The sequence below is a fragment of the Dicentrarchus labrax genome, unplaced genomic scaffold, assembly GCF_905237075.1.
Source record: "Dicentrarchus labrax unplaced genomic scaffold, dlabrax2021, whole genome shotgun sequence".
Lineage (NCBI taxonomy): Eukaryota > Metazoa > Chordata > Actinopteri > Moronidae > Dicentrarchus > Dicentrarchus labrax.
Genome location: NW_026136705.1, coordinates 18,535,936 through 18,563,473, shown reverse-complemented (window position 1 = coordinate 18,563,473; position 27,538 = coordinate 18,535,936). Strand labels below are relative to the sequence as shown.

Below are 27,538 nucleotides of genomic sequence, written 5' to 3'. Positions count from 1 at the left end.
AAGTGTATTCTAAACGCAATGGACTGTTTATTTGTTTTTACTATTCGGTGTTGCTTTCAAATTAACATCCATGCCATTAAAAGCAATTGAAATTGAAAAAATTAAGAGAGAGAGAGAGAGAGAGAGAGAGAGAGAGAGAGAGAGAGAGAGAGAGAGAGACGAGGGTGTCTGATTGGTTAACACGGAATATGACGCACCACAAATGAGCCCTTTCCCTCTCACCTCCTCCTTCACTTCCTACAGCGGCAGTGTTGCGCTGCCTTCGGATTGTAATTTAAACATGGCTACTGCTGGAGCAGCTGGAGACGACCTGAAGAAAGAGCTCACGTGTGCAATTTGTTTGGACTTCTTCAAAGACCCCGTCATACTGAAATGCGGGCATAATTTCTGTCGGTTTTGCATCTGCATGCACTGGGATGAAAATGGCGGAGACTACGGGTATCAGTGCCCTCAATGCCGAACGGTAAGTTTACACAGGCTGTCTGTGTTTCCTGCCGTGTTTTCCTCACAAAATATGTTTGTTACGCGTGTGACAGTATTACTTTCAGGTGTTTAAAAGCGAATTGAAAGTAGCTGGTTTATGGTTTGTGTTTGAAAAATAACATTAGCTACGCAGTGCATTTTGTGGCTACCGTTGCTATGATAGCTAACGCTAGCCAAAAGCAGGTCAGTTAGCTTGACAGTAATGAACCAACTTTGTGTCTTGGCTATAAATGATATGTTATAATGCAGACTAAATTAAACTGTCAACACATTAATGCTGACTTTGTGCTCGGTTACAATTCTGCGTCTTTCTCGGTTGCCTTCTTTGTTCCTCCCAGGTGTTCAACAAGCGGAGCTTCACTAAAAACTACCTGGTGCAGAACCTGGTGGCAAAACTGGACGACCTGGAGTGTCTGGGGTCTTGTCCTGCACAGTCTAAGCCCGTTAAAGTAGATGGGAAGTGTGAACAACATGGAGAAGAGCTGAAATTGTACTGCCAAACTGATAAGAGGCCCATCTGTGTAGTCTGCAGGGAATCTAGAGCGCACAGGTTGGTTGTGTTCTTACCTGTTTTTTTTTTTTTGTATATAGGATTATTACACACACATTTCTTTAGGTTAGTTATTAAAGATATTTCTTTTTTGCAAACTAATTGCAATGCACTGATACTTTCTGATTAAGAATCCGTTTTAACTAATAATCACTGAGGTTTCTCAGGTCAGGTTGGCAGTGTACATTGTTGACAGCAACCAAACACCTAACAGTTTATTGATCATGATTGATAAGTATTAATCTTGGATTATGATTAATGAAAACTGGGGCTTAAGATTGTCACGTCTATGAAAATGCAGCAATGCATTACAAGTAACCAGATTGTTAGAAATGGGGAGAAGGGCAAAATATCAGTACTGGAGCATCAGTGTTTATTTCAGTCAGTAAAGCGATGCTTTCCTGTGATCTGTCTTTGTCATGCAAATGCACACACTTAAATGTTAATGAGATAACCCAATCTAAGTCTAATCAGTATGCCACAGTTTTTTGTTTTTTTTGTCCTTGCATAAGCGAGTTTACCAGCCTCCTTTTTACTTCATCGTTTTATCTTGTATTACCTAAATTACTCACTTATCCCATTACAAATGATTTCATAATGGCATCACAAACTTTGATGTTACAAACATGTGTGGGTGTTGTAGGAACAGTGCAATTAATGGTACAGTTCACCAGAGCTGTCATTGCTGTCTTCAAGTGTAAGTGTGTGTGTGTGTGTGTGTGTGTGTGTGAAGCAGGTGAGATATGGGCTGAAGGGGAAAGAAAATGCACCAATGACAAAAAAGTGACATTTTTGTTGATGGGAATCACTCAGTATTAAGTATCTTATCCAACTTATTGCCTGCTACTTTGTGTTAAATAAGATGTTATGTCACTTTTTTGCAGTGTACCAACTCTTATGTCCACTGGTTTCTTCAACAGTATATCACACAATTTGTGATGTACACTCAGTTATTTTAGCTTTTTATTATTATGTGTAAGTAATGTGTCTGTAGATGATTGTGTAAAGAAAGTGGTAAAGGCGCTCAATCGAAACAGTTCTCCTCCAGAGTAGAGGACATTGGATTTCACTGCACAAATTCATATGGACAATAAATGGGAGTTTTAGCAAATGTCAGGGCTGGTGAATTTTTGTCAAGGGTGAATTAATTGCTAAGCAACAGGGTACATGGAGTGCATTTATTTACACCTTTTCAACTTGAATGGGAGTAAAAGACCGTATGTAACGTAAGCGTGCACCCACAGTTTTGAGAAAATTGCTCCTATGGTCTCTAAATGTACCCTGTGGAGTTATTTGACCACTTGTGGCGCTATGAGCAATGCTTTTACAAGTAGCAACCATTTTGTTTGTACTGTGCACAAATTCACATGCTCTCACTGGTTCCACACTTTTTATGCCTCCACAAAAGCCATGACCAGAGGCATTGTGTTTATGGGTTGTAGGTCCAGCCATCCCGTTCTTGTGAATGTGATATCTCAGGAACAAATGTAACCTTAACCCTTGGACTCCAGGATGGTGGTCAAAGACTCAAGAATTCATGCACTAAATATGACAACATTTCACACAAATATCTAAGATAGGATAAGGATAAAATTGAGTAATGAGATTGTATATCAAATAGGTCAAAAAACAATTTCACGGGCGCCCCGTTAGCTCAGTGGGTAGAGCTGGCGACCCATGTACCAAGGATCAGTCCTTGCTGCAGCCGCCCAGGGTTCGAATCCGACCTGCGGCCCTTTGCTGCGTGTCATCCCCTCTCTCTGCCCCCCTTTCCTGTCTGTCTTCAGCTGTCCTATCAAATAAAGGCAATAAAAGCCAAAAAAAAAATACTTTAAAAAACTATTTCACTTTGACATCATAATGTCACGAACAAACAAATGAAAATATAGCTATCCTGACTAGCTAGGAGATTTGCTTCCCTCTGCCATTGACAGAGTGGTGTTAAGAGCACAGGGCAGTCCGGAGGTGTTTGTGCGTAGTGGGAGTACAAGCAACAGATAATGACGATGAATGTCAGTTAAGCATTGAATGTACTGTGTAGTTACAGTTTGTCAGTGATTAAAGGCTGCAGCTTGTCGAGACCAAAGTAAAACAATCGTGTGTTTCTTAACTGCTAGGAAACTGAAAGGGGTAATGGTGCTGTCACGTTGAAAACCATGTCAGGTGTGCAAGGAGAGGAGGGACTATTAAGACCCGTATTAAGGTCCATTGTCTGTTTCTGTGAGAGGGAGAGTGCAGGGGAACGGGCAGCTGAGCAAATCCACACTCTACAATGAAATAGATTTTACGCATTTTAAAGTTAAAGAAATAAAATTGTGGCGGTTATTATGGCAGGCAGCTACAAATAAATGTATGGGGAAATGCTACCATATTTCACTTTTGGTACTGAATTGGTGCCACTAATCTTGGTGCCCCCCTTAAACTGTGATTGTAAAGAACATCTGTGTTACCAGGCTGAAGGTGTGTGAGTGTAAGAAGCATCCTAGTTTCAGAATGTAGCTTCTTTGCAGCATCATCCATATTTGAAGCATTGTAGTCCATTCTTTTTGCAGGTATTGACCCTCAGGTGATTGTTGTTGCACCATGTGACTGATCCCTATAGAAGTCCTCTGTACTCATCTGTAAAAGTATTCTCTAACTGAAGACTGCTTGTTTATCACTGAAACAATTCACTGGGATCATGCATGTCAATATAGTGATATTTCTTGCCAAAAAATGCACAAATACCTATTTTTATTTTTTTAATTAAATTACTTCAAAGTTATCACTACATATATGTTGAGTCAGACATGGATGTACACTGCAGATGGCAAATGGTAGATAGAACCTCGGAGTAGTAATTCTAGTTGTTACTAACTGCCTGCTCATTTGTTTTTTTTGTTTCAGACACCATGAGGTAGCACCAGTGCCAGAAGTTGTGAATGACATGAAGGTAAGCCTACATGTTTGACTTTGCAAGGATGATTTCTCCTACTGTATATTTGACTCAGTGAATTAAAGATTGTTTTGCCCTTGCCACACGTCTTATTCACTACTTCTTGAATATTTGCACTTCATTTATTTTTCTATGTCTGTGATATCATGATTCATTATTTCCTGTGTGCACTTACAGATGGAGTTGAAATTGAGATTAATGGAGCTCAACTGGCAGAAGTCTCAATGTGTAAAAGTTATTACGGCTGATGAGCGCACCAGAAACGAAGTCAGGGTACGGATTATTTTTTTATTTTTTATTTTTTGCTGGTGACATTTGCATGTCCACACGTAAAGTGGTTCAAATGGTCTTTGAACATTACAACCAATCATACTTCATACATCATCAAATCTTTTCTTAGTCCTCTTAACCTCTCTATCCTCTAGTTGAAGAAGCAGAGACTCAAGGAGAAGATTGAAGCAGATGTTGGTGCCTTGGTCCAATTCTTATTAGATGAAAGGGACTCCCTGCTTGAGTGCCTGGATGCAGAGGAAGTGGCCACCATGGCCGTCATAGACGACAACTTGAAGATTGTGGAGACGGAGGCGGCAGCTGTGGACAAAGCTATAGCTAATATCCACAGCCACATCAGTGGGAAAACTAGCTTTGAGGTCAGTCTAACATATCAGCCGTCTGCTTCACAGAGGTGATTCGACTCTTAACTCCTAAAAGACCATGCCTCTGCTGGAGCTTTACAGTAAATATGGATAATGTTTCGGTCAGTGTGCAATAAGGATCATGAATAAATACTACACTGAATTGATTTATTTTTTCAGAATGCATCTTTGAAATGGTAGATGGGAGCATTTTATTTTGGGAAGTCTATTGGTGTGAATGGAAGCTTAAACGTGTTATGAAGCTTACTTGTGTTTTGAATTGCATTTTAAAACTGACTGTACACAAATTCACTTGAGGAAAACATGACGCGTGTTCAATATTTGTTTTTTTTTTTCTTCCAACAGAGCCTTTCTGATACATTCAATGAGTAAGTAACTTAGTTGTTTATTTGATATGGACCTATAAAAAAATCAATTTAAAAAAAAAAAAACACTTTAAACATTTATTCAATCTTTATTCCACAGAGTCATCCATTGCAAGCCATTCACATCCCTCGAGACGGTTAATTGTCAGACTGAATTTACAGACTTCTCAGGGCCCTTCCAGCTTATCATGTGGAAGAAGATGATGCACGTGCTGCATACCAGTGAGTTTATTCTATATCAGTGGTTCTCAAACTTTTTCTGGCATGCCATTATTTAAAAAGAACATCCAATTTGAATTTTAGTCAAATAAAGGTCAGCACAATGGCATCAGCAAGCTTTTGTTTATTTCCCCTACATAAATCCTATTTATTCAACTTAATTTAACGACATATTTTTCCCATGTCCTCTATGCCACCACTGGAGTGGTTCTGTGCCCTAAATGCTTGAATTAGGCTACATATACTTCCACGTATTCCACCTTAGCCATAGTCCTCTAAAATCTGTTTCTGAACAAATGTGAGATCAGAAATAAGCAAGCAGGTTGCTGAGTCTTCACACCTATCATTAAATCTAAAAGCTGTAATTTAAGTTTGTTGTGACTTTCATAAGGACCTGTGGTTTACACCTCCCAGATGCTGTTTCCACCAACAGTCCAAAGACATGTAGGTTAATTGGAGAGTCTAAATTGTTGTGAATGTGAGCCTAAATGTTTGCCTGTATGTGTCAGCCATGTGCTACACCTGTCCATGGTGTACGTTGCCCAGTGTAAGCTAGGATCTGCTCCAGCCCCCCCACCCCCAACCTGGCAAATTACGTATTTTTCTCAAATTTTTTTCCAAATGTGCTGCCAGCTTCAGTCAATGTAAGAGCAAGGTGAGCTAATCTCTCCCTGTCTGTCTGTGTAGTGCCTCAGAACCTCACCTTAGACCCAGACACAGCTCACCCAAACCTGCTCATCTCAGACTTTGACACAAAAGTGGAGGAGGGCCGTGTTCGCAACCAGGAGCCAGACCTGCCAGCCCGGTTCACGCGGTTTTGTGGTGTCCTTGCCACAGCCCAGTACGCCAGCGGCCAGCACTACTGGGAGGTGGATGTGAAGGACAAAGGTGTGTGGTACCTGGGAGTCACCACCGAGTGCAGCAACAGAAAGGGCTTCGTCAGCCTCACTCCCTCCGCAGGGTACTGGAGCCTGTGTCTGCAGGACCGGCTGTATGCCAACGGAGAGGACGGGCGCATCCCTGTCGCCGATTACTGGAACTCTCCTCGGGTCGGTGTGTACCTGGACTACGACAATGGCCGTCTTAGTTTCTATGATGCCGTCACAATGAAGAGACTGTACATGTTTGACACCTGCTTTGAAGAGCCTGTGTATCCTTTCTTCAGCCCAGGAAAGAATGACCCAGGCAGCAGGCTGCAGATATGCCACTATTACTGAGAGAGCTGTGACGAGTGTTTAAATTTAGCTACCTAAGAGTAAACTCGAGTATGCCGGTGTTTTCAGATTTGCTGTTAGCAAGGTTTTATCTCACAGACCAGACTGGAGAGCCAGGGTGATGTTGACCCTTCAGCCATGTACTGTACGCATTTGAGCTGTTACTTGTTGGTCTTACTAGAGTTTGAAAATAGGAATTAATACTGAATAAGAATTACCAGGTGTCTCGTCACACTTCAGCTGTAATGAAGAACTTAATTTATTCTCTTTTTGGGATAGAAAATTTGAAATTCAGTATCTTTCAACCTAGACACACACACTGTAGGTTTATACCCCTGGCTACTGTGGTTGGGGGGCGTTTTTGGAGAGGTGCTTTGCTGTCTATATCACTGTGTCTGCTGGGATGCAGATGCCTCAGATGCTCTTGTTGATCAGAGCATGTACAGCTCTTATCCTGTTAGCAACTGCTATGCCATACTACTGTACATTAACTACGTTTTTGCCAGACAGGGTCCGTGCTGTTGCCTTGTTGGGTAGAACTTGAAGGGCATGACACATGGTTATCACATTGATAGCTGTTGACAGTCAAGATTCCGTCATTAATTCTAGGCTGAAGAACAGTCAGCACTGAATTATTTGACACGAATTGGCCAGCTTGTACTGGGATTTCACCTCTCAGACTATTGTTAGATTTCCAGGAACAAGTTGTTTTGTGGACGTTAATGTCAGCTCAAATAATTTTATCATTAGACTTTTAAAATCATCTTTATGTATTTTTTTTTTTTTATATTATGATGTACTTTGTCGACACTTTTGGACTCGCAAATTCCTCTGTATATTCCTCTGGGTCACATTTTGCAGCCTATTTTATGTGAGCAGTGATACTGAAGGCATGAAGTCATGCCATTTTGCTTTTGTTGGAGGTATTTTTTAAAAATCTGAAACATTTTTATCAGTCTGTCTGTAAATGAGCAGCTGGAAGACAAAGCAAATGGTTATAAAATATTCTAACGGCAATTTAAGATTTGCAGCCATATCCCCAAATATGTTGTCACTTAATGGGTGAACGTTTAGATGTATTTAAGACATTCCATCCACAACTGTCAGGATTCACAGCCAAGAGTCCACGTTTACTAAAATGAAAACTTGTGGAATGCCAAATGAAAGTTCTCCATGTTTTTGTTTTGCTTTGTTACAAATTACTTGCAGCATGTCCTTAATTATATTATTTTTTTTTATTTTTATTTTTTTTTTAACAATCCTGCTTTAGTTTATCGCTAGCTGTCGAGTTGGTCCAGACATTTTTAAGTCTATTATCTAACTCGTCCTCGTGATTTTTATTTTCTATCAATTAATGCCGTTTTATTTGATTTTGAATGTAAAATTACATGTATCTGGACAATTGTATACATTTTTTTGTTTTTCCTTCCTTCATAAACTTATATTTAAATATTTTCTTATTTGAGATGAGATGATCTCTATGGGTTTTTATTTTTCCTGGTGCATTTCCCCACAGTGCGGTTATGAACCTACATGTGGGATGTTTGCCATCTTCCAGGGTCATACAGTGACTTTGTTTTTCTTTTTCTTTTTCAAATGAGCTTATTGAGGAGCATAATAGAAACATTTAAGAGCATGATGATATTTGAGATTGGCCGTAGGTGTGGCCAATGAAATTGCTCCTTTTTTCAGTTAGACGTCTGAAGTGTTCACGTGTTAGAACTGGAAAACTCTGTGCTCTTTAACTTTTGAGTATTTGCTAATTGTTTTGTCTAAGATTGCATACCTCCATTTAATGAACACACATTTCATCTCTGGATTTCATTTTTGTATTCAGCATAGCAGTTTTGGGGCTGTGTCTTGATAAATGTGAAAGGGGGGAAAAAAAATACTCTTGTTACTCCCTGTTTGTGGCCCTTTCACCTGCTATGAATGTGCTTAGTGTTTCTCAGACTTTACAATGAGATTAAAAGAGGAAAAAGACTTGTGTTTTATTTCTTGAAAGCCTGTATGTCCACTTGCTTTATCCACTTTTCTGTTATTACCTCTGTTTTCATGAGCTTGCCAATGTGTGATATAAACTCTCAGCAATACAGCAAAATGTATTCATGGCCTGTAATTTGGTTTTAAATCAAATTAATTTTCCCACAGTGCAAACTTAGTGGAGTCAAAACCTGCTGAATTAGTTATTTCTGGTATTACGACATCATTAGCCAGTTGTGTGAGATTCAACTCTGAAATATTTAAATTGGAACAAGATTTTAGGAAGATGTTCATATTTTTTTCTTACTTGGCAGCATCAGTATATTAAACCCTTTCCTTCTGGTAGAAGTAGTTTAGTAGGTGCACCGGCTGTTAGATGGTCAGATTTGTATACCTGGATAACCATGTTGTTGACCTTTGCTGTAGGTTTCCGGTAAGGGTTCTTTCATTTGCATCCAAACCTACACCTGTCAGAAACACAGGAGTTACTGACTCTGCAATGACCAGGCTGCTGCTTAGAGTAAGAGGTTTTTTTCTAGAGGACTGTTGCTCCCGGTTTGTCTCAGAAGGTTAAATGAGGATGTTGGACCAGAATAGCAGTTTGGTGTTGCTGATTCAGTTTTCATGCTGCCAGAACATTCAAGGAGGAGGTGAGAAAAACTGCTCTTTCCATCTCCTCCTCCTGCTTTGGTAATGACTTAGCACTAACTTATTTTCCTGTCTCTTTGCAGAGATGTGGTTTTAATAAAGGGTAATATAAATAGTTGACAACTGTTACAAATACATTAACATGGGTGATACGTCTACTCGCTGGTCTGATGTTTATAAGCTGCATTTCTGTGGACAACTTGGTTTCCATGGCAATGCCTGTGATCTCCCTCAACAGAGGACACACGAAAACAGTTCAGCATTATCAGGAGCACAAACTGTAATGGCTGCTTATATTACATTACGGATATTCAGACTCATGTCAGCAAGAGGCAAGGGCACGCTGATTTTTAATATGTTGAAAAAGAAAACATAAATTCATTAATTTAACTGAAATATTGTTACACAAAAAAAAGACCATTTGTACAATAGTTCATAGTGTCATTCTTTAATATTTACAATCATACCGTTGCCTTGATTACATAAATGTAGTAGTGTGGTACTTCTTCTAAGACTGGCCTCTTCTAGTATACAGCGGGCTACACGAGATGGTTGACGTAGTCTTTCATTTATGTGCTTCCTTTATTTCACACAGACATGAGTTAGGTCAGTTACAGTGACAGACAAACATAAAAAACAAAATAAAACATAGTAACACATGGGGTCCAATTGATGGAGGAGGCGAGTCAACGAAAGCGGTCATTACAGAGAGCTTTCCAATAAACTGGAAATGCAGATGGAAGGACAGAATGAATTACACATTAATTATCGGGGACAGACAGTTTATTCATAACGCAGATGAAAAATGTTCTCTGTCACTGTGTGTTAGCTGGTGTTGTGTTCCTCCACACATTAAACCTTCAAAACACTGAACTACCAAGCAAATGAATACAAAAATCCATGATAAAAGGTGCTTGTCAGCTACAACAAGAATATGATTGTAATATACAGTACACTTTCTGATTATGTTAAATGATAACTATACACAGAGGCATATATTACTCTTGCAAACTATATAACTCTTATAATATTTGTATTTTGTGCAATGTTCAACAACAACTTACAACAATATGTTTTGGCAGAAGGAAAAGTTACTGTTTAACTGGGTGTGAGCTCTGGGAAGAGGCGAGAGAGAGAGAGAGAGAGAGAGCGCGGCTTTCAGTGCTACAACTTACAAGGCCTATGTACAACGATGTTTGGCAAAGAGGAGACAGTTCAAATGCACCAATTAGAAAAATAATTTGTAGAACAAATCATGTAGAAAATAAAATAAAAAATAAATTAAGTCCTTTGAAAAAATAAAACACAGCAAATAATGTGTATACAACTTTGTTCCATTGATGCTTGCAAGTCATTCAGTTGGCTACTACTTGGCATTACCTTCTACTGTGTGAGCATTATGTTCCAGTGTTGAAATCCTCGATTCATTAAGTGTCGGAATACGTAGGCTATATAGTGAAATAACATGGACATCAAATCCATATATACATCTAAATATGCATATGTACAACTACATTAGGTTGTAGATATGAATACACGAAAGTGCAAGAACTAGTGGGGTTAGATATAAGAAGTTTGTTTTGGTTAATAGAAGAGAAAGATAAGCTAGAAGGGAGTGAACTTAATGTTGAAGAGCTGATTCGTATGTGTTCGGAAACCTTGTCGTGGGATTAGCTGTTGTGCTTCTTGATGCTTGTCTTTGGGTACCAAAACAAAACAAAAACTTGCATATCACTCTCATCTTAGGACTGAAAAGAAAAACAACAACAATCTGTATCCGTGTGCAGGGATCTTGTCAGACTGATAAGGTGCAGAATGAGAATAACACATTCCTGTTCTGCGTGTGTTCTGTTGTGTTAACCGGTGAGAAACTGAAGGCAGTGACGACAGGGTCGATTGTTTTTTGGAGCGCAGTGACATGCAACAGTGTTCAAGGAAAGGCCTGAGCATTGTTCAATCACAAAGCATCACCAGGTAGGAGACTTCCCCTTCTATCTCGCTTTGTTTGCTGGTTGCTGGGAGTGTTGCCTGTTTGAATTTCCCAAATAAATTGCAGTGTATCACCAACTTTCTTACTGGCAGGCAATCTACTAGTAAGGTCCTACTAGTGAGACATAGAGCTGAAACACCTTTTGATTTGTTTTGAGAGTTTAAAGAAGACAGACCATGGGTTATCAGATAGGAAAATAGCTAATTACAGAATGTGTTTATTCCTTAGTCACTATTTTTAAACATTATTTCATCAGGATAGTCTCGGGATAGGATTTATTTTCTCTCAGATTGGGAATTAATGTTACTTCTTCCAATAATTTCAATATTTTTTGGAATAACATATTTGTCTTAAAAACATTTGAATTACACTTGTTTTTTCGTGTTTGGGTTGTTTTATTATTATTATATTCTCTTTTGTTATCCTTACAATATTTTATCATATGTTACTGTCAGTTTCCTTATTTTTCTATTTATGCTTCTTGACTTTCAGTACTTGCTTTCATCTTTATTTATATTTTTCTCGTGCTATGTTTATTGTTATGCACCAATATACTAAGGCAAATTCCTTGTATGTTAAAACCTACTTGAAAAGAAACCTGACTGTGATTCTGTATAGATCTTCTAAAGTATGTACAGACAAAATTAAGGAAATTAACATGTAGAACTTGGAGCCACTGAAAAGTGTGCAGGCACTTTGCAGCTCTATGTCCACAAGCAGTATGTGAAGTCTAAGCAAGAGTTGTGTTGGTGAATGTCTTCCCTCAGCCTACTGCAGATATCTGTAAACTTTAAAGCAGTGGTTGCCGGAGTCGGCAACAGCCACGTGTCCATCTGAGGTGAGGGCGAGGCCCTGGGGGCCGTACAGCGGGTCTGCTGATGTGTTAATGTAAGATAAGAAGGAGCCTGTGCTGTCAAACACCTGAAATAATAATAATATTTTATTATAACATTTCCTTTTTCATAGCATTTTCATGATTTAATGTAACTTTTTCTTTCTAACAAAACAAAACTATACTGATAAAACATTCAGTTCTTAGTGTTAAAGTTGTGAAGTTGCTAGCAGACTGAATATAACCCGCCTCACCTGTATTCTGCTGTTACCCCAGTCAGCGACAATGATGTTTCCGTTGGCATCTACAGCCACACCAGTAGGAGCATTGAACTGGCCATTGCCTTCACCATGAGAGCCAAATTTGAACAAGAACTCTCCATCTGCACTGTACACCTGGAACAGGAAGTCAGTAAAAAAAACATTTTGTCTACTTCTCCATGTGCACTTAAATGCAGATAAATATGATCCACTGTCAACTATAGAAAATCAATATGCATCTAAATAAAGGAATACTACATTGGTACGTTAAGCTTGTGGCAACTTCAGAAAGAATTCATCCTTTGAGTCCAGGCGAAAGCATGACTTACCTTCACAGAGTGATTGTGAAAATCTGTCACAATAATTTCATTCTTGTTGTTTACGGCAACAAAGTGCGGACCTAGATAAGGAGAGAGAGGCAGGTTATTGTGGAACCTGCTGAACTTGGAACAGAAACGGATTCCTGTAGTTTGCACCATTCCCTTTAATGTTAGTACTTTGTTTAAACAAAAATTCTAACTAGCTGTGCCTAAAACTACTATTACAAAACCCAGTTTAATCAGATGGTTAGCTGTTCTGGTTTGCTTGGAGTAATTTGATGGTATTATTTTCATGCATTAGATGCTTTAACTTTTTTAACTTAAAATTGTTTTCCTGTTATTTGTTGTCTTAGATATAAGTGGTTACACTGATGGTTTACAAAAATGTATCATGGGTAGCTGTTTATGAAAGCTTATTGGCTGAATTATCATTCCCAAGGATCTTTTCATAGCCATTTACACCAAATACAGAAGCCCTCAGAGGCGAGTGAGAAAAACAATTCTGGTGATCAATTTTCTAAGTCTAATCAAATTTTTTTTAGCTCTTGTGTTTATGACTTAAATGGCCAGAATGAAGGGTTTAGTGGCATTTAGCAGTGAAGTTTGCAAATTTCAACGAACTGAACACCACTTCTGTCTGTATTTGACAACCTGGGAATAAGAACCGGCTGTGAGGTGTGTGAGACTACTGTGGCCACAAAACTCGTGAAAAATTGGGTACTTGTAGAAGCTGTAGAAACATGGCGGATCAACATCCTCTGTGGAAGAGGACCCGTTCCCCCTGTAGATAATGGCTTATTAATTGATTCTTATTTTCAGGTGATTATGACACTAATGAAAAACATACCTATGAATATTATATTCAATTTCTGCCAATAGATCTTCCTAAATATTAACTGGACCTGTGAAAAAAGGGTTTTGCCACGATAATATTTCTAAGTTCCTTAATTTTCTTTTTTTTTCATCTGTGAAAGGTGAGTTTTAATTTCTCTTAGCACTGATGATACATTTATAGCCAAAAGACAGGGATGACAGTAATGTTAACTAACAATATTTACCTTGTGTTTAGAGTGCATAGAGAAATGAAAGCTCACCTGGAAGAAAACATGAATGCTTTTAGTCCTTTTTAGAACATGGGGTAGTGGTGCACTTCAGCCTCTTGTGGCCGAAATGAGTATTGCAACAACAAACACAAAAGTGATCATGACAAAAAATAAATTTTCACCTGGCAAAACCCCTTTTTTTTTCACGTTCTTAAGTCATAAAAACAAGAGAGAAAACAATTTAGATCAGACATAAAAAATGGATCACTGAAATCTTTTTTTTTCACTTGTCTTTCAGGACTTCCATAGAAAAAACACAATACACATGACAAAATGTTCATTATTGTAATAGTAAGTGATTATTACAACTTGCATGTACTTGTATCTCTGATCATTACTGTACAGGCACAGCTTGATCCAACAATTTGGCAACAATCTGAGTTCTCAGGAGGTCAAACACATGATCGGGGAGTCGGGTTAGACAGAGGGCACTGCACTGTGGGATTAAGGTTGCAGCAAGGCCACACTTAGTACTTACTGAAAACTGAGCCAGATTTATTTAAGTTTGGGCCAAGTTTTTCTGGATTGAAAAACAGGAGGAAGAACAGAAAGAAAGAAAAATAGGTAGTCAGAAATGAAGGATAAGCAAAGAAGAAACTAGAGCAGGGTGGTCAGCACACGCTCAATTTGATGGGAGCGGGGCAGGGGGGCACTGCTTCGCCCACAGGTTTATATATGCTTATATTTTTTAACACGTAATACAATGCATTGATCTATATTCAAAATTTATACTATTTATATATTATTATTATTATATATTATTATTTTTCTCAAACTGGCAGTAAAAGTGTAAAAAAAAATGAATGAAGAAATTGGACATTAATACCTCAAAAATACACCCAGTCTTCTGCATTGGGCTTAGTGTTGTAACACCACATACTGATTGTTATCCTGTGAGTTATTTTTTTATAATTTTACAATATAATTTTAGGGAGGAAGACAGCGTTTGGCGAATATACCAGATTGTTCTAGGAAGTGCACTATTGAAATACAAGCCTCAATTGTAACTCTGTTTGTTCCCCCAAGCTGACATTTTAAACAGCGCCTCCGTTAGTCACAATGAGTGCTTTTTCTTACATTAGTGCTGAACAATGAAGGAACAAAAGCTGCAACACGTATTGCAGAACTCTTTCAAAATCCAAAAACGATGTGTATAATATCCATATATTTATGCTATATTTTGTGTTGTCATATATCATGTTAAATACGGGAAATATAAGCTTTAAAAGCTTGTAGGCACGTAGACATCCTTGAAAGAGAGGGCATTGTTTGTGAGCTCCCTGTCTGTTGTTCTCACCTGCAAACTGTCTGTCAGACGTCCCCCTGCCTCCAAACTTAGTCACCAACTTCCCATTGGACTGAAAGATGAAGACACAGCAGGCCTTGTTGTCAACAGTGATGATGTGTCCATTCTTATCCACAGCCACACCCTTGGGACCCATGAGCCGTCCTGCACCAATCTTATTCTGTGAGGGAGGAAGACAAACATGATTTTAGCGTGGAAAGAAAGATGGGAAAGAATTGGGAAATTATTTGGCATATTTCCATATTTTGTTACATTTCCACCAAGAAAGTAAAAGGCTATTATTAGAGCAGTAAGATAAATTCTTCATGCAAGATTTTCTTTTACTTCAGAAAACATATTTTTTAACAGGGAAAGACATCATATATAATATGCTATGAGATCTCACCTTAAACTTGCCATCAGAGGAGAAGATGCTGACCCATCGATTGTCATAGTCTGCCACCACGATGTCACCATTCATGTCCACAGTAACGCCTGTCGGTCTCTGCAGTTGCCCCGGAGACCGACCTCTGACCCCAAAGCGCATCTTGAACTGGCCATCATTGGAGAATACCTGTAATCAGTTCCATCAGAGAGCCCCCTTTGAGTGAAATGTGTCATGATCACAGTACTACAACAGTATTCTCCTGTTCTATGTGACCATACATGGTTGCACTTACACGCATTTTCCTCTCTGTGTTTGTCTCACCTGTATGCATTGATTGTTGCTGTCAGCCACCACCACTCTGCCGTTACTAGAGGCTGAGATTCCCTGCAGATTTGTGAACTCCCCTTTTTCTCTGCCCCGGGTACCTGACAAATGAATAGTAACACACTCAGTAAATGTGTCGTTTGCTATTTACACCTAAGTCTCAGTATGCAATACTTCCTTAAAGGCTCATGCCATTGATATTGGACTAACATTGGTTATACTGTGCATTGATGCTGATTATTTTTCGAAACATAACTCAAGGTTTTGGATACATTTTCCTACTTCCAAGGCAAATGCAGGTACAGTTAAAAAATGCAAACCTGCAAATGCAAACCTGCAAAGACTTGAAAAACCAACTTTGCACCTTCATTCATTTTATTCAAGAAGCAACCACCAAATCCTCTCTATCACCCTTTTCACGACATCCATTTTTTTTTTTTTTGCATTTGACATTCTCCCTCATACTGCAGCTTTTGAATGCTATGACCTGCTATCAGGCATCTGTCTTACCCACTCTGTAGATGAGCTCATCCTCAATGGGGTTTTCCTTTTTCTTGGTGGTACTGTACATGCTGGAAGGCCGTCGCACTGCTTTCTGTCGTATGTGGCCCCCTGTCCCACTGGGAGACTTCACCCTCCTTTTCACGTCATCTGGAGATTGCGGCACATCCGAGGGTTTGACCGCCCGCAGGCGGAACGGGCTACCACGTATCGGCTGGCCATACAGCAACAGAGCGAAAGAGTACTCTCCCTCAGAGCGTACAGTGTAGCCCACCTCGTATGTCCCATTCTTATTGTCCACTACCTCTGTCTCTGCAGCGCGGCTCCCATCAGCAGACGTTATCTCTGCTTTTAAAATAGCGTTTCCTGTCCGCACCAACTCCCCATCCTGCAGATAGAAGTCACTGATTCAATTTCAGACCGAAATACATCTCTTTATGTTCAAGCAATACGCACGTGATTGCAACCTCTAAGGCAGCACTTTCTTCAGACACATTAGAAGCTCCTAACAAATTGGATTTTGAAAATAATAATTCCTGTAAATTGCCTTGGTGACCACTACAAAGAAGGTGACTTCTTGCAAGAGAATAACAAGAAAAAATTTGCATGAAATGTAAATTTGAATGAAATTAAAATGAATATGTGACTAAAGCAAACACATTAATCAACAGATTAAAGCAAAATGTAAAGCTGCTTGCTTCGGGCTTTACACATTATACAAATAGCAGAGGGCTTAATAATTTAGTACTTTGTCTTTTGTTGTCACAGTAATTGTGTGGTGCTGCCCAGTAGCTGCGTGGCGGAGGCCCTCTCCTGTGGCAACAGAGGTGTGAGCCACAGCGGCCGTGGTGAGGAGAACACCCAGGTTCTGGATGGAGCGTCGCAGACCTTCAGTCTCCACCTGAAGCAGACAGCACACAAGATAAACAATATTTTATTATTGCTCTCTAAAGTTTAATTTTCATGGTTGGTTCGTTGTGATGTATCATGGCATGATAAGCCAAGTGTTTTTAAAATGTCAACAAATTGTGACCATTTGGGAATATGAAGCAGACAACCAGAATTGAAATCAGTAACAGAGAAATAGTTTGAATCATAATGAACAACATTACCTGACATTCCAGGTGTGCATTCTGATGTGGTCTCTCTGGGAAGTCGTGTCTGGCCAGCGCTGTTACCCGCTCACTCATCTGCTTCTGAACCAGCAGCACCTACACTTGCAAGAGACACATACTGTGTTGCATCCTGCCTTTTATTTGTCATTTGTGTTTTTAATACAAAAATATTCAGCAGGAGTTCCCATTCTGCTACACTACTGCCACAGACAGCTGATTCCCATATGTGTTGTAACCTGTTTGTTAGCTTGCTTGTACAAATTACAATCTGCCAGCCCACCTCAGTAGCACTCCCGTGGCTGAGAGCCTGCTCTGTGAAACTGCAACTGCTCTGGATGTGCTCCTTCCCCTGCAGGAGGGATGAAAGTTGAGCCTGCAGGACCTGCACTCAGGTAAGTGGAAGATTTGGGACACAAAAGAGCAAGAGGGGGGAGGAAGAGTGGAAAAGTCAAAATCATTAAGTCAGCAGGCTGAAGTGTGTTGACAGGAATGTGAGACATGTGGCAGGTCATGTTCGACTACCTGCTTGTAAAATGCCTGTGTGTGTTTGCGCGTCTGACAGTGAGCGTGCAGAGATGCAAGTGCACCTGCATGAGCGTGAAAGATAACTAACCTTCTGCTTAGTGCTGCAGATGTTCTCCAGGTCTGTAATGAGGGCCGTCTTGCGCTGATGCAATGCCCGTTCCAGCTCTTCAAACGTACTGGTAATCTCTGCTACCGCTTCAGTCTTCCTTTCATTCAGCTGGCGAGAGATCTCGCTCACCAGCTCGATGGCTGCTGTTAGCTGAGGGAGCCTGCAAGATAACACAATGTGAAATTTCCCTCCAAAGATTGTAGAACGGAAACTAAAAAGAAGCAAAATACTTTAAAATTAAAACAAAACCACAACAGTGATCATATAATAAATCCTAAATAAAATGTAAATTAAAAAAATAAGAGCTAGAAAAACAACATTATACTTCAATGAAATGGGCCACTATACTCAATACTATGTTTTGACATGCCAGGCATGATCACATGGGTGATCTTTGATGCCAGATGCCAAATCTGGGCCAAATGCTTAAGCTTCCAAATACCTGAAATATTCTCAAAAGCTTTATCAAAGTACCAAAGTATCAAGTCCCCACCTGCTGTGTATGGCATCCAGCTGTGTCTTCAGCACAGCCTTGTGCTGTTCTACGACGTCCCGCAGAGGAACAGTCACATGCTCCCGGTGCTCACCCTCTGTACAGTCCAGACACATGGCTGTCTCACATGACTCGCAGTAGAACTCCATCACCTGCAGAGGGAGACAAACTGAGTAAAAAGCCTTACTAACTCTCGCTGGGCTTTGCAAGTAAGTACACATTTTCAGTTTCTTTTACATTAATTATTGCTAAAACAAAAGAGTTAGGACAATTTTAGTAATGGGATGACTGGGCTGAGGCATCACAAAAGAGCTTCCCACCTTCCCCTCGTGGTTTGGGCAGCAGAGTGGCTTCCCTGCAGCTGCAGCGCTGACTGACTCCAGGACACTGCAGGCCTCTGGACGAGAGCACTCTGGGTCTCGTTGAAGGACCTGGTCAAAAATATTTAAACTTCATCATGATTATTTCAATGAGCACATTATTTAAGATTAGCATTTTGTCACTTAATTTGACAGTGGACAATTGAGAGGTGACAAAAAAAGAAAGGGAGAGAGGGAGGGAAATTACATGAAACAAAGGTCCAAATCTAACTGGGAACATTGTGATAACAGTATATGGTATGGTATACAAAAAGATATTCTTAGTATTTTAATTCCCTACATCCCAATGCTAACTTTAATAGCTAAATCATCACCCCTTATGCATGATATAATACAAACCCACAAAAGAGCCCCTTGGAGAAGAAAGGTCGGTCCAGAATGACCTCAGTCTGCAAAAATGTCCTCCCTCTCTTCCACACCAAGAGTGGTTCTCACAACAGCAATACAGAAACACACAGACCCTCTGTCCCATTTCTTTGTGCTGTCTGTAATTGTGTTAAACAACCTTTGCTTTGTTGTTCACCTCATAATTGGTTTAAAGTGTGTTTTGTCTTTTGTTCCATGTAATTTGTGTCTGACTTGAAGTATAAAAGGGATGAGGAGTCAAACCTCCATGAGATTAGTGATGAAGAAGTTGTTCTGCAGAGCACAAACTCCTTTCTCTGGCAGGATGGACGTCTGCCGACACACTGGGCACGAGAGTGTCAGAGACTCTGGGGGAATGTAGTTCTGGAGGCAACTGTAAGGAAATAGTCAACAAATCAGGAAGCAAGAATATAGTCTAAAATGACCACAAACAATTCTTTTGAATTACATTCACCGATACAGCAGAGAAAGAAGGAGAGGGGGACACCGGAGAGAGAGCTGTCACTTTATTGCTGTAATTGAGAGACACGGGCTAAATAGTGCTCCTGTCACAACAAATAGGGGAAGAGTGTGAATCTGAGTCAATACGCAGAACCCACAGCCTCAGGAGAACACTCACAAATTATCTTAGAGTAAGTGAATCTCTGGCAAATCAATCTGTCTAACGGAGACGCACAGAGACAGAAGACTTCAGTCAGAATAGATGTTTGTGTATGCTTTTGTGTGTTTGTTTGTGTGTGTCTGCATGCAAGGAGGTTTTAGATCCTGGCAGCAGTCACACATCTGTCCCACTGACCCCTAAAAGCTGAGGATGTTATGCAGGTTCAGTTGCCCTTAGGAGGCAATCTATTTAACATTAGTCACCTCCATGCCAAAACCAAACCTGCAGTCAGCAAAGTTCAGCTGCAATATGCAGATAACACTGCACTCCTGGCTGCCATCCTGCATGCGATGTACGACTGTATTTCTGTTATCACTAAATCGGTTGTTAATGCTGCAAGAAACCTGATGTCGATGTTGAGGATATGTCTCTGTTGTTGTATACAAGGATGTTTGGCAGCTGCTTGGGCTGCAAGCTGACATCCTTCTATTTAATTTATGACACAACACAGGCTTGTATCAACCAAGCCCTGGTAAACTGCAGTGGTGAGCTTTTGAGAACAACAGAGGGCTTTAACAAAAGTCTCTGTCTACCAACTGTACTGTAAACACCACTAAAATGCTTTGAGGCCTGGATAAATTACTGTTGCTTTGTCAGAAACACAACCACCTGGGGACCACAGGCTCAAACAGTTATGTGGTGAAAAGGCCTATGACGTGGCTAAAACTAATGATTATTTTCACTGTAAGCGAATTACAAATAGAGAAAAATGCCTATCACATTTTCTTCAGATTGCTTGTTTTGTCCAATAACAGTTGATTATTTGATGAATTGTTTTAGCAATACTGGCATCCTCATCCTTGTTAAGTCAAATCCAACAATCATGACTGTAAACACAAGTAGCCACATGCCCCTATTGTAGGGAAGATGCCATTTATTTTGGAAATGGTAGCATAATGTACAACAAACCCTGATCTCTGAAAAGTGAGCACACAGTTAGGATATTAAGAAGTAGCTGGATTGTAAATTTACACGCCCGATGACAGATTACCACAGGAAGAGGATCAAAATCAAAAGAGACACAGTGCCGCCAAATAGACTAGACCCAGCATGGGTGTGCCATCTCAACCTTAAAACCACTTTAACTACATTAACCCATGCAGAATTAAAACATCTGTCTGGCAACATCATGTATAGCTCCAGACAAAAATCTGTTCGCCTCAGCAGGGCTCCACATCATATGCCATCCAGTTAAACCGGGGATTAAACATGTCCTCCGGTGGGCAAATGCCCATCACATTGCTTAGAAAAATACTCTGTGTGGCTATTCAAAACTATTCCATAAATGTTTGTTGGTCAAAGGTTTAGAAGTAAACCAGTCTGAAACATAATCCCAGTTATCCTCTGTACCTAACATACCTCCCTTGTCATTCCCAGTCCTCCCACCCTGACCCCAAAAAAAAAGCTTTCCAAAAGCCTCCTCTGCTCGGCTCGGCACGAAAAGGCCCCAGTAAGTATTGCCTGAGGGGGTGTCTTCTTTCTGAGGAACTGTAGATTGAAGCATTGTGATTGTGTCTCAAAACAATGAGTCTTTTCTCAGACTGCAGAGGTTGATGGTCCCTGATGCTGAGGAATGCACTTATCCCAGCGGAGTTGGTGAGGAGAAGTGCTCTGAGCTGTTTAATTATGGGAAGGGATTTGCAACAGATGAGGTTCCTCTATTAGGGGAAATGTAAAGATGACAAGAATTCTTAAGGAATAGGATGGAAGGCTACGTACTGGCAGGGAAAGGAAAGAGCTACGGTAAAAAGTGTGTTGTATCACTGTCTTTGCATGGCCAGAAAATGCTACAAGTAGCAGACGGTGTGAGCAGAGACTTGGGTTTGTGTCAGGTTTAGCTTGGGGGAAGTGTAGGTACTTAGGAATTTTGCCAGTTGTCATTGAAGCAGAGAACACAAATGTTAGTTACCTTTCACAGAAGGTGTGCAGACAGGGCAGGACCTTGGGGTTGCGGTAGTGGTCCAGACAGATGCTGCAGACCAGAAACTGCTTGTCTATCTGACGTACCACAGGGCTGGTGCTCCCAGCCTCACGCTTTGCCATGGCAGAGGACATTTAAAGCCACGGACAATGACAGCAGTAAACCTGCAGAAAGACAAAGATATAAAAGAATATAAAAGCTTTTCAAGAGCTCAGCAAACTTACCACAGGAGGTACCAGGCACCGAAGTTAACAAAGCTGTTTAATTCCTTGATTAGTACAAAAACATGCCCATTGTTATGGTGTTATTTCTAGGTTAATACCAGACAAAAGCCATCTGAAAGAGAACTGTGTGAAATAGAAGCACGCACCAATCCTGAGTGTACAGACAGCAGCAGATGTAGACAAACCAGTATGGCCATGTGCCTGGCTTTTTATTAACACCTCAGCTAACACCAACGCAGGAAAATAAAAGAAACTAGAAGAGCCTTTTATTACAGATCCACAATAATGCATTAAAACAACCTTTCCTGGCCCTCCCAGGTACACAAAAATATTCTAAAAATACACACTCCTGATGCATGGGACACGTGTGATTGAGTGATGTGAGTTTCACGCACACATGAACTGTGTGTGACTGAAAAGAGAACGTGCTGAGTAGCATCTATGTTTCCTTCTATTTCTGCTTGTCAGTCCGTCTATATTTACAAGTCACTACTGCTGAACTTTTGGTTCATCTACCAGAGCCGTATTGCAACATACAACATACACAATTAAAAATCTGATCATGTACATATACCTAGATTTATAGTTCATATATGCAGGTTATAATTCTGCATTTAAATGTTGGTGGCAGCCTTGTGCTTAAATTTGGAAAAGAGATCATGTTGCCTTTAAACACAGAATTGTGTCAGTGTTCAACATAATGTGTATGCAAATAAGTGGTATGCATATATAAATAGTAACTAAACTCTGTGAGGTGACCTGGACAGAGGAACCCCTATGCATTACATAACCCCATCCATTATGGAAATTAAAGGTTTGGATATTCCGCCTAGCAACACAATCCTTAGGTGTCTCCAACGTGGCCCACTTTCACATTCATCAGTGCAAGCCCAAACACATATGGCATAATAATTACACTGGTATGTTAAAAGATGCTACTGCCGCCATGACAACATGTATTTGTTGGAAAACAATTTCCCCAGACCTGACCTATGGCTTAAAAATGGCACTTTTGATTAATATCCTGCTTGCCATTTTTATCTGTGTTGCTAACTAACACCCGCATGTAGTCCAGCCTCATTTTCTCAGTAGGTCAACATGTACATTGTTCATGTATCAGACATAGACGCTCATACAAAGTGCAGGGATGAGCGAAGAGCAGCTTGTGTCCCAAACAAACATGCCTGGCTGTAAGATATACAGTAGTTATGAATATTACACAATCAATGACAAGGACATACACATCAAACACACACACACAAAAAACACACACACTGATAATCATCCTCCCCCACCAGACTCTCCCCCCGTCTGCACATCTGTCACTGCTGGATCTAATACAGCACTCAATCCCCTATGTCCCATCTCTGCTCATGTCCTATTGTCAGTTGTCGCGCACTACACACACACACACACACACACACACACACACACACACACACACACACACCCAGAATCGAATGACACATCTCTAGACTGGGAGAGTACAGGTCACTTCTTAAGCTGTCAACCAGGAGAACAACATGTCACATTCACACTCTTGTAAGAGACAGGCAGGACTGATTACTGGTAAGTAGCTTATGTTTTGTCCAAATCGAAATATGCATTGTTCTCTTTAAATCTTGTGCTTAAAACTGGCACTTCAAGAGTATCCGGTTGTCTCAGTTGAATTCAGATGAAAAGAAGCTTGAATGTCTCCCGATAGAACACAGAACTAAAGAAGGATCAACCACAGGATGCGCTGCACAGTACAGTCCTCACACTTTTCTGCCATTCTCTTTCTGTACTAGAACACACAGATACTAATATCATCTGGAATGACGTCTGTCTAAATTTAGACATGTGTATTAGTGGGTAGGCGAGGAAGCAATGACAGTGACACTAAAATAAGACCAGGGGTCTTAGGACTGCTGGAGAGTGAAGTGGCTGGTCCATTAATTTCACATTTAGTTATATTTTAAAACACATTTTTATTGGATGTAAAAGAAGTAAAAGATTAATCTGGAGCACAGTAAACCCCAAATAAGATTTTTTCTCAAAACATTTGGATGAAAAAAAAAGCTAAAACCATCTGTCTGGACTCACAGAGGACTGCAGTAAATAAACCTACAGTTTATTTAACATTTCCTTTGAACATATAGCTGATGCATGAAATGCATTTTACAAAGCTCTTGTCTGTTTCAGCTTTACTATCAAGTTAATGAAAATGTAAAATGCATACATGGTGCAACAACAGACATGTGACAGTCATGCAGACATGTGCAGGAGTGGATGGGTCCTCATGTTAATGTTTATACTTTACAGACAGTATTTTCACATGGTCCGAACTTCATTCATGCCCTATCAAACTGCTAAGTAGGCCACGATGCTTAGTTTCGATGCTCTAAAGTAACCATGACCAGTTAACTTGATGGACTTGGCAAGTAGAAAAAAAAATGAGTGAAGACGTACAGATTCAGATTCTGGGCTCTGCAGTTAAAGGCAGCAGGGTGGGATAAAGCAAAGCCCAGGCAGGAAGCTTCAAAAAATGATTCATGAGAGGACACATTCTGCAGAGAGCTGTCAACTAATACCATCAAAATGAAATGTGTTATAATTCTCGGGCCATTATATGAGCAGTAATAACAGCAGTAATGTTGCTAGTGACCTTAGCCTGAATAATTCCCCAAACGTTCAGGATTACAGCATTTGCATGTGTAACTAATTGTGTGTGTGTGTGTGTGTGTGTGTGTGTGTGTGTGTGTTTGTGTGCAGCACGTTTGTGTGTGACACCCCTGGAGTTACCACACAATAAGTCTATTCACTGCAGTCTTTACCGAATACAAAAGTAACAGTTTTCTTTGTCTCGTTCCACACTGAAACCATTGCTGTTGGTTTACTGTACAATAGGATCCTCACAACTCATGTGCATCCCCTCTAACACACATGTGGAGCCGAAAAAAGGGAGTAGACAACACAGGAAATTAAACGTCTTCTTCCCAGTTCAACAGGAGGGCAGATGAAAGGAACAGAGAGTTTAACAGGAAAAGTACAGTAAAAGTATCAGTCCTTCTGCTTTCTGCTCACTGTCACGCACCTGTACAGAACCAATGAATATGTGCTGACAGCTTGGACACACTCCTACAAACTCACACACTCCTCTCTGGTAATAGCTGAGCGGATACAGTGAAGTCATACACATGCATACATGAGGACAAACACACAAGAGTTGACAGAAAGACTACCTACTGTCAGAAGTGTGGAGTAGATCAGCCTAGAAGGCTCCATGGCAGCTCTGTGTTAAGTCAGTGTCACACTGAAGAATCAGCACACACCCTGAGTCACAGATGCACCCCCCTCGTCTCTTCCCCTCGGCCCTGCTGACCACTCTTCCTTTTCCCTTTCCCTTCTCTCGCCTTTTCCCTTTTCTGTGCAGCCCACGCACACTGAAAAAGGCTGAGCAGGGATGACAACAGAGGGTGGGACTTAAAATTCAAAGTCCCTCCTACTGTCAGTGCTGTTTACAAGCATGAGCTGACTGGGTATCCTCCTACTGCCCCACTCCGATTGGCTGAGAAACTTAAACTAGCAGGGACGAGGGATTGCATCATGGGCCAACAATTCGTGCTGGCCAGAGGGAGTGAGAGGTAAAGATTGAAACAGACAAGAAGAAGAAAAGTCGAACTGTCAAAGCTGGAGAGACAACAACTTTGGAATCTAGGAACAGATTGCACACAGGCCCTTAAACTGCTGCAGGATTATTTAAACTGTGTAATGTTGTGCACACTCAAAACTAGGATGATTAGCTCCTAATAAGGATCAGAAACAGCAGCTGACGGGTGACAGTCACGTAAACATTTGGATCATCTGTCCTTCAGTTAGTTATGAAGAAATGCGTCATTACTTAGCCAGCCAAGCACGAACACACACACACACACACACATACACACACACACACACACACACACACACACACACACACACACACACACACACACACACACACACACACACACAAAGGCAGGGCAGCCAAACAAAACATAGAGTTATATAATTCATGATGTCACCTTAAAAAAAACTTAAAATGAGAATTTGGAACATATGCCTCTCTGTCTAGCATTATAGTATCAAATTACACATATGCAGGGATTAAGAAAGGCCCTTATTACTGAAAAGGGGATTATCATTCTGAATTTCAAGTAAAATATCTTGTCACAGGATGATTTTGCAGCCAATCCCTTCACCGCCCCGTCCTTATGAAGTGGTCAGAGATTAATCTGGAGCGAGAGGTGACGATTCTCTGACAAAAACATCAATCTACAGTTAATCTGCGCGGATTGAGTCCAGCCATCTCTCCTCCCTCGCTTCCTGCTCTGCCTCCTCTACGCCCCCACACACACCTTTCCAAAAATCACCTCATCCTCAACTCACAGGCCAGACTGCTGTGGTGGGTGGAACAGGAAGTATGAAAGGATGAAAATACCACTCAGAGAATGACATATCAGTAGCAGCAAATGTATTCACGACTCCCCCCATTGTGGTGCTGTTTCACATGTTTTTATATTGCTGCAGCCTCTTAAGTACTTCCATAGATTTTAGTGGTGACCACTGTAGTTATAAAACTTTTTATATCTGTTAACAAAGTGTAAAATTAGAAGATTTGTTGCTTGTCCTTTCCAAACTCCCCAAAACATACTGCGTCTAGATAGAACAATCTAACAGGATGTCTTCTTTTCATGCTCCACAGTAAGTAATTAGTGAGAGGCTATCTGACATGACCAATATACCAAATGCAGAGCACCAGCGTGGGCAGCCCTTTGAAGGAGACTGTTGTCATCCCTGCAGTGAGCACTCCACAGCATTATTGGTTTACCGCTGCGTTTTCCGCTGAAACGACAGTTTTATCAGAATATACGACTACTGCAGTTATTAAAAGAGAGGAAGATGAACCACCAGTGGCACCCAAGAAGAGTCTCCAGAAACTAGTAAGCATAATATGATGGGAGTACTGTATGCAAAAGTGTAAGTGTTACATTATGTATTTTCAGATATTAGACTATTTATACCACTATTATACAATTTTCCCCTTTATTCCAAATAGAAATTTTCATAAAGGCTCCAACTGAATATGGTTATCTGAGCAGAAAGTCTCTATAATGCTTTAAGATGACCTTTAGTGTGATCTAAATAGCAGAAACAAATGCACTGCAGCAGTTATGTCTGCGCCTCGTGCAACATCAACAACCAAAAGAAACCGTTCTGCCCCAGGGTCAGTAAGAAGCGGAACAATAGCGGTAATGATAGTAATAATAGTGATGTTCTCCAGGAAATCCAACAAGAAAATCCACACCCATTTTAGGCTGCTGTTACATTTGTTATTCTGTACCTTGTGGAAATCACACAGCAAATAATGTGACAAGAAAGGTTCTGTAAGTGTAAATGACATGCGTTAATGGTGCTGCTGCTTGCTTGCAGCCAATAATGCATCCACACTCAGTCCTGCACACCTGATGCCTTGATATTTTTATTTCTTTTGCCAGACTTTTGTTTCATGTCCTCTCCCTACATGATGGAGTATCCTCTTGCGTCTGCCGGCTGTGCTCTGAAACCCCATGATTGGTATAAAAAGAGTAAACTCAAAAAGATAGAGGTGAAGGAGAAAAGGATTTTAGAACAAGATGAGAAGGAAAAGTGATGAGGATTACAAAG

The 27,538-nt window shown here is 40.4% G+C and overlaps 2 protein-coding genes across 5 annotated transcripts in view; one reads left to right on the top strand and one right to left on the bottom strand.

The window, feature by feature from the left end:
- Positions 1–203: 203 nt before the first annotated feature.
- Positions 204–8,405, top strand: trim47 (tripartite motif containing 47). Its single transcript, XM_051400941.1, has 8 exons — positions 204–463; positions 822–1,033; positions 3,920–3,965; positions 4,146–4,241; positions 4,394–4,618; positions 4,970–4,992; positions 5,090–5,211; positions 5,896–8,405. Exons 1-8 carry the CDS (start codon positions 281–283, stop codon positions 6,423–6,425), a joined length of 1,437 nt encoding a protein of 478 aa, XP_051256901.1. The 5' UTR covers positions 204–280; the 3' UTR covers positions 6,426–8,405.
- A 1,080-nt stretch (positions 8,406–9,485) lies between these two features.
- Positions 9,486–27,538, bottom strand: part of trim3b (tripartite motif containing 3b) — a 30,682-nt gene continuing 12,629 nt past the window's right edge. For 2 of the 4 annotated variants that reach the window (XM_051400939.1, XM_051400938.1), the window contains 16 exons: positions 21,615–21,790; positions 19,288–19,417; positions 18,619–18,729; positions 18,299–18,450; positions 17,785–17,965; positions 17,452–17,553; positions 17,169–17,267; positions 16,805–16,957; positions 16,066–16,444; positions 15,553–15,656; positions 15,250–15,417; positions 14,856–15,024; positions 14,037–14,078; positions 12,465–12,535; positions 12,130–12,270; positions 9,486–11,964 (listed from right to left, as the gene is read on the bottom strand). In XM_051400939.1, the coding sequence (XP_051256899.1) occupies positions 11,812–11,964; positions 12,130–12,270; positions 12,465–12,535; positions 14,037–14,078; positions 14,856–15,024; positions 15,250–15,417; positions 15,553–15,656; positions 16,066–16,444; positions 16,805–16,957; positions 17,169–17,267; positions 17,452–17,553; positions 17,785–17,965; positions 18,299–18,450; positions 18,619–18,729; positions 19,288–19,417; positions 21,615–21,760 (2,301 nt within the window). In that variant the 5' untranslated portion in view covers positions 21,761–21,790 and the 3' untranslated portion in view covers positions 9,486–11,811. Of the gene's footprint in view, positions 11,965–12,129; positions 12,271–12,464; positions 12,536–14,036; positions 14,079–14,855; positions 15,025–15,249; positions 15,418–15,552; positions 15,657–16,065; positions 16,445–16,804; positions 16,958–17,168; positions 17,268–17,451; positions 17,554–17,784; positions 17,966–18,298; positions 18,451–18,618; positions 18,730–19,287; positions 19,418–21,614; positions 21,791–25,078; positions 25,274–27,538 lie in introns of those variants that run through there. The other 2 variants (XM_051400937.1, XM_051400940.1) reach the window with 2 other exon arrangements.

What these genes read in the sequence shown, in the direction of transcription:
- trim47 (XM_051400941.1), top strand. Translation starts at nt 281, where the DNA reads ATGGCTACTGCTGGAGCAGCTGGAGACGACCTGAAGAAAGAGCTCACG. An exon ending in AAGTTGTGAATGACATGAAG is followed by an intron (nt 3,966 to 4,145) that starts GTAAGCCTACAT and finishes GTGCACTTACAG; the next exon opens with ATGGAGTTGAAATTGAGATT. An exon ending in GCACCAGAAACGAAGTCAGG is followed by an intron (nt 4,242 to 4,393) that starts GTACGGATTATT and finishes TCTATCCTCTAG; the next exon opens with TTGAAGAAGCAGAGACTCAA.